The following is a 7,364-nucleotide window of genomic DNA, read 5'->3' on the forward strand; positions in this document are numbered from 1 at the left end:
TTAGCCTTCACTACCTCTGTGAGCTGACCCAAGAATTCCTGGTCAAGCTCTTCTCCCTGGTTGGGAGGTCTGTAGTAGACCCCCACCGTTAAGTCCCTTTCCCCTTGACTGCCTTGTACTCTAACCCAAAGCGCTTCAGAGTGCCCCTCCCCTGACTCCTTGCTAATTAACGAGGATGTGTAATGCTGCCACTTTTCTGGCAAAGAACAGTGTATTTGCTATAGCTTTGCCATCGCCTTTTCCCACGCCGTATTACCTTCCCTTTGGCATCCATTGAGATTCCTAGCACTCTGATTTCTCCCTCTCCTTTTTGAAGGCCCAACTTCTCCAAGTCCCTCCAGTTCCCCACTCCCATTATTGTGCCTTTGGATCTATTTAGTTTAGCTCCCATCACTTCCCCATACCCTGCTGTATGCTTTAACGTCCTTTCCATTGAAAGTCTATCTCTAACTACTATATTTATGCCATTCATTTATAGAAGGGGTGTAGGTTGTAGCTGTATTTGTCTAAGGGCATAGGCAAACAAGGTTTTTTGGGTAAATCTGGTTTACCCAAATGACCTTGTCTATACATGTATATTAGGCATTTTACCGCACCCCCTTCTGATATTTTTACTCCATTTATGACCTTGTCTTCTCTTATTCTTTGTGCTAACGGTTCCTGCTACTCAAATAGTACTGGTAACAGGGGGCATCCTTGTCTCATCCCTGTATGGATTTTAAAGGCCCGGCTTAGGTGCCCATTAATTTGGTCTGCTTCTCTGTACAGTAACCTTATCCAGCCTATTAATTTCTCTGGGAACCCTGCTTTTTCTTAGCAGTTTGAATATGCAGTCTCGATGCACTTTGTCAGATGCTTTTTCTAAATCTAGGTTTGCTATAACTGTTGTTTTTCTCTCTCGGATGTGGGACAGTGCATCTCTGATGACTTCCATCACTTCAGAGATCCTCTTGCCTAGGACTGTACATACTTGGTCTTCATGTATTATCTTCTGGAGGTTTTTCCTCGTCCTCAATGCATCTTAGCCCTTAATTTATAGTCCATTTTAAGGAGCATAATTGATCTCCAGTTTTTCAAGAGTTCCTTCTCCCTTTTCTTAAAGAGTAAGATCACAATGCCTCTTGTAAAATCTTTCCCTGCTTCTCCTGTTTCTGCCAATTCCTTGAACACTTCCACTATATCATTCCCTATGCATGCCCAAAACTTCTTGTAAAATTTCCTAGGCGGTCTGTTTGCTCCTGGTGATTTCCCTCTTTTAAAAATTTTAAAATGTTCCTTCACTTCCTTTAAGATTATCTTCTCTTTCATCTTCTTTGCTTCCTCCTCCTCTACTTTCTCTTCAGTCTTTTCCAAGAAATCCATCATCATCTTCCTGTCTGTTTCCTTCTTCTGGTGTAGCTCTTCATAAAATCTTGTCTCCAGCCCTTTCACCTGCTTTTCCACCCAGACACCACCACTTTTGTGCACTGCTTTAAGCCCTCCCTTTGCCACTTTCACTCTCGGCAAAAAGTATTGGGACCGCTCTTTGTTTTCTCCCATCCAGGGTGCTTGTGCTGAGAACATTTTCTCTCTCGTCTGTCTTTTAAACCAGGTTTCTAGCTCTTACCTTTTTTCTTCTGTCTCTTTTCATACCTGTCGTCTTATTGCAGTTTCCTGTAGCAGCTCCTGTATCTTTCTTTGCAGCTCTCTTAGCTCTTTTGTGTTTTCCCCCCATGCATCTTCAGCCTTCCTCCCTGAAGAAGTCTCCCATTCTCTTCTCAGCATCATCCACCATTCGCTGGTACTCCTAAAATATCCACCCCTCATACTGTCTTGTATATGCTTGACATATCTCTCTGTCTTGTAATAGTCACACACTTAATGTCCATGGTCCCTTCCCTTTCATGGGACTCTCAGCAACACTCATTTCTACCTTCAGCATCCAGTGATCACTAAAAGCCACGTGTATGGTTTCTTTCTTCCTTATCCCTATTTCTTTTGATACAAGCACAAAGTCAATTCTTGATTGTTTCTTTCTGCTGGGTTCTGTTCTAGTGAAAACTTTCTCCCCTGCCCACATATCTTAGTGACTCTCTTTTTTTATTATATTTATTAACAGTCTGGATTAGGTGCGAGTGAGGAAGGAAAAGGAGTCTACCACCCCAAGAAGTAGCACAGATGAACCTTAAAGGGACAGGTGCACTCAGCTCAAAGCAAGCACAGATAAACCTGAAACAGACAGAAGGCCTCATTTTAAAACAAGTATAAATGTTATGTTATCGATGATTTTCCCTCCCTTCCATGTGCTCAGGGAAAGCAGGGTCTGACAGGGAGGGCAGGAAGTGGCTGCAGGGTGAAGAAATTAGGGGAGCAGAGAGCACAGGGGATGCCTGCTGCTCTTCCTTCCCCCCAAATTAATTTCCCTGCTGTAGTAGTGAGAGGAAGACAAAATCAAGATAGAACTCCAATAATTAGTTTCTACACCTGGAAAATTGTAACACATTTATAAATTTTCCTTATATAAAATCTAATTACTGGGTGGGGGAGGTTCGTCTTTTGTTCAGGATCATCTTATATTCAAGTAAATACAGTAATCATTTTTTTTTAATCTTTCTGAGCTCTGTACCAAGATTGTTAAACTCACCTAGCCCCCTTGGCCAAATTCAGACTGCAAGGAGCCTCACAGACCAGATCTAGACTCACCTTCTGAAACAGGACCACTCCTGAATTTCTGGCCCCTCTAAGAGCCTCAAGGGCTCTGGGGCTGAATTCAGCTTGTAGATCAGATATTTGACCTTTCTGCTGTATGCTTCAGGCATTACCTTCAGAGTTCATGTATACCCATTAACTTTTTATATAATCCCACATTATATCACCTTTTACTTATCCCTTCCGCAAAGTAAATTATCTTTTTAATAGAGCTTCAAATGAAAGCCATCCCATGCTTCTAACCATGTTCTATTCTTGACTTTTTTTTTTTTTACACTCTTTCCTATGTCTTTTTTGAAATCAAGTGGCTATAACTGACCATAGTATTTAGGGTGTGGGGATGTACTGGTGTTTTGATGTTTTTACTCTTAGTCTTTCATATATCCTTATGTGTTTTCACTGATCTGTTTGTGATGATGACAAAGTTTCTTCCAAGTAGATAGAATTTTAGAACCCATTAAATGAGCTCCTAGACCTTTATAGAACATTATTACTCATCTTCTTGTAACTTCATAGTTTCCACATTTGCTCCTTGTGAAGGATGCCAAAAGTTTTTGCAGCGTTCAGACAAATGATATTTGTCACTTTTTCTCTTATCTGTTATGCCACTGGTTGTCCCTGAAAACATTCTAATAGGTGTAGAGAGGTATGGTTTCTCTTTATGTAAAGCTTATCCAGTTTATATATCAATCTAGGCGCATATGATGCACCTTCTTCAATTTATTTTTCAACTAATTTACCCTTTTGGAGGCCAATGGTCATTCCCTAATATTTTCCAAGGTCTTTTATCAAGATGGGTATGATGATTACTACTCACCAGTGCAGCAGCTAGGTTTACCAACAAAATATATGCTTTCTTAACAGCTCAATAGACACTTTTAATAATTAATCTCCTTAAGAGATCTTGGGTGAATACCACCCGGTAGAGGTGACCTATTTAAATTTTAAATGATCATTTTGTTCCAGTATATCCTATTTGACATTTCATTACCTGACATCACTCTATCCTCATTAGCTGTGCAGGGTTCTGAAATAGAAATTAATGAAAGAAAGAAATGAGGAAAAAATTTAATTGGTCTTGCCCCACTCGTTTTTTAAAACTCTCACTCACTCTCTTCTTGCGATTGTAGAAGACATTCCGATGCCGCTGGACTATGTTCCATATAAAAATCAAGCTGGATAGCTGTATCTCCCCTTCAAACTTTAATGATGGGATCTTTATCTGTTGTGCATCCCCTTGGGGTCCCAGTTCTTCACTGCAGCAGGGCTGCCAGGGGAAACCAGTGTAGCAGCTCAAAGCCAGTTTCTGCCATTCCTTTCCAGAGAGAAGGAGTCCTTGAGTTCAGGGTCAGGAGTTGAGAAGAAAATAGTGACTGCAAATGCACCTTAGCAATGAAGTGAAGCCTGCAGGGAAATATGCTCCACACCCTAACACTGTGACAGTGAAGGTTGAGAGGGAAAACTTGTTCTCTGTGCTTCTGTAGTTTCTCAAGCCTATAAGCTTTTACTTTCTTCCCCTGATAGCTTTGTTTTGATGGAGGCTCTTGGTATGCAGCAGAGAACAGTTGCTGTTATGTTCAGTAGTAGACTTTATATTATCCTGCCTAAGGGATTTGGGCTGTGGAAGGGTATTTGCTACCACTGCCCTAGCATGAGGGGGAAGATTGGATTAAAGGATTCATCTTCTCAGAACAGCATGTTCTTCTCGAATTCTGTTCAGTTTCTTTGAACCATTAAGTTTAATGTGCCTGAGACCTGTCTTGCATGGTTATATTCAGGGATCCTTGTTTTCTCAGTTTAAAAGTGCCAAATTCTCTGATAAAAAAAAAAAAAAATCCAAAGTTCTCTGATTTGAAACCCCCAAATCTGCATTTTTCCACAATTAAAATAAAACCTCTCTCGCTCATGTGTGTGTGTGTGTATGTATGTATGTATCAGTTGAACACAATGTTTTGATATAGTTACAAATTTAAAGCAATTTGGAAACCTGCCAGTGCCTCAGTCAGTATTTTGGTATTTGATTTTTGGTTTTTTATCATGGAAAATAAGAGCTCCTCCTGCCCTCACCAAGACATGGATCTAACTGTCACTGTCGTTGCCTCTGCATCTCCCCCTCCCCCCCGCTTTGTGGCACTGAGCAGCCCTGATCTGTTGGTGCCCTGCCCCTGCTGTTGCCCCTCGCTCCCAAGTTATGCCGTCTCCCAGCAGTCATTCCAGTGTCCCTCACTCCCAACCCACAGCCACCTGCTCTACCCCTCCAGCTCTGCCAGAGGGAGCCCCCAGCTGCCAGGGCTATGGGACCTGGTGGCTGCTGCAGCTGGGGCAGAGTGTGGAGACCCTTCCACCACCACCACCCACAGGTGGCACAGCTGGAGTGTAGCTGAGCAGAGTCTGTGGGGGTGGGGGAGGATGCGGGCTGCTCACCACAGGCTTGGGGCTCCCTGCCCTGCTACCCTCCCCCCAGGGGCCTCTGCGGCCCAGCGGGTGAGACCTTGTGGGAGAGGGCAGGGAGGCTGACTGCTGCAGCCACTGCCACCTCCAGGAACCCCACACAAGCTGCACTGCCATGGCAAAGTACCCTCTGCCTGCCCAACAGCAATGAGGGAGGCAGCGTGTGACATGGAGTTATGCCTCTCTGCTGCTGCTAGACAGGCAGGGCATGCCTCACCTTGGCCGTGCAGCTGGCACAGGGCTCCCAGCAGCAGCAGTAGCAGTACTGAACCTCCCCGCCCTGCTCTACCTTCCTGAGCTGGGTCCTGCCCACTGGGCCACAGAGGCTCCTGGGTGGAGGGCAGCAGGGTGGGGAACCCCAAGCCTGCAGCAGGCAGCCCGCATCTTCCCTTGCTCCATGCACAAATCTAGGTGGGGGGCACATGCCCTTGTCCCCGAAGTGCACAGCATGGGGGAGTGAGCCCCCCGCCACTCCCCAGATGAGCCACCTGTGGTTCCGTCCCACTCCCCCAGCCAGGCCCCATGGCCATGCATTCCCACTGTGGCTGGGTGGCTCCCCCAACCCTGCCCCACTCCCTCCTTTGCTGTGGCTGCCTGAGTCTGTCCCTCCTCCCCATGCGTCACTTCTGCCCCCCTCTCCCCCTTATAGACTTACCTGCAGGCAGTTGGGGGAGCTGCTTTCCACCGTGCCCTGGCTGTATTGCTGGCCATGTGCATCTTGGTCCTTGCAGCCCTTTGCAGGCTGGAACTTTGCCAGCCTACAACAGGAAACCCGTGGTATCCATGATTTTCTCCTTTAAATGTGAAAATCTGTGTTTTTCTGTGGCAAAAGGAAAACCTGGATCCCTGTTTATAATCCTTTGGCTCCTGGCACCTTTTATTTAATTTAGAAGTGCTTTGAGAGATCCACTTCGGGGCATCCACTTACACTGTGGTGTTTACCTCTTGCAGGTTATCCGAACTTTAGATCCTAAGCAGAACCAGGGTGCAGCTCCTGAGATACAGGCTCTGAAGAATCAACTGCAGGAACGTGACCGAATGTTCCATTCATTAGAGGTAATAATCTGCCCGTTTCCCCATCACCTTTTCTAGGTGACTTTTCTGTTTTAACTAGGCATTTTGAGTGAACACAGAAATAGAAATATCTTTCTAATATTTACCATCCACTTTTACCAAACAGCTTTCAACTTGTGGTAATTTTTCTTTACTAGAAAGAATATGAGAAAACGAAGAGTCAAAGAGAAATGGAGGAGAAGTTTATTGTTAGTGCCTGGTACAATATGGTAAGGAATTCCAAAAATACAAGGATTAAAAACCTTAAGCTGTGTTGTTTTTGTGGCATGTATTGTGAACCTTTTTTCATTTATTTAACGTATACTGTTTTGAAACACATTTTTCTGTGTGCATTCTGAAGGGTGGATGCATTTACTTTTAATTACATATAACCCATTGCAGGGTACCCAGCCTTTGAGCTGTAGACCACCAATAATCCCTAAGAACATGATGCACATTCACTTTCTTCCCCCTTCAATTAAAATTTTAAAGGAGAGGGGACAGGCTGGTCATGAGAGAGTTTGAGGGTTATGATGGTTCATTGGGTAGAAAACCTTAGCAACCACTGACTTGTATGTAAAGTGATTACTGGGAAAGAGTGCATACCTGTATTTTCTAAACACCCTTGTCATAAATTAAGTAACTGTCAAATGCTGAAGGAGATTATGATTATGATAAATTAAGCATAAGCTTACAGTGTTAAAAAGCAAGATGATTTCAAGCCACAAAGACAGAAGTATCACTTCACGGAAGAGGGAGCCTAAGTTTTCTGTTTTGTAATTCTGACTTACTAGTTTTACAGACTTTCGGATGTACAGACCACTTCTCCCGTAAGTATAGCACTGTGTACAGGCACAGTAGGTTCACTAATGAGTTTCTGTTTATTCCTAGGGAATGACTCTGCATAAAAAAGCAGCAGAAGATAGACTGGCTAGTACAGGCTCAGGACAGTCCTTCCTGGCTAGACAAAGGCAAGCCACCAGCACAAGGAGATCGTACCCTGGACACGTCCAGCCAGCTACAGCAAGGTAGAAAAACCTTGCCTTTAGAAAGGAAACTACCCTGTGATCCAGGCATACTTCTGTTGCACGTGACAACATTTCAGGAAACTCAACCAGCATCTTCTCCCTCTCTCTCTCTCTCTCTCTCCCTCCCCCCCTCTCTCTGTATAT

At 44.1% G+C, this 7,364-nt stretch overlaps 1 protein-coding gene across 1 annotated transcript in view; it reads left to right on the forward strand.

Annotated features, from left to right (window-relative positions):
- Positions 1 to 7,364, forward strand: part of HOOK3 (hook microtubule tethering protein 3) — a 109,904-nt gene that overhangs the window by 92,510 nt on the left and 10,030 nt on the right. Inside the window, exons 19-21 of the mRNA XM_019554719.1 lie at positions 6,091 to 6,195; positions 6,351 to 6,422; positions 7,084 to 7,220. Coding sequence (XP_019410264.1) covers positions 6,091 to 6,195; positions 6,351 to 6,422; positions 7,084 to 7,220 — 314 coding nt within the window. The remainder of the gene's footprint in view (positions 1 to 6,090; positions 6,196 to 6,350; positions 6,423 to 7,083; positions 7,221 to 7,364) is intronic.

This window comes from Crocodylus porosus, unplaced genomic scaffold (assembly GCF_001723895.1).
Source record: "Crocodylus porosus isolate Cpor-Errol unplaced genomic scaffold, CroPor_comp1, whole genome shotgun sequence".
NCBI lineage: Eukaryota > Metazoa > Chordata > Crocodylia > Crocodylidae > Crocodylus > Crocodylus porosus.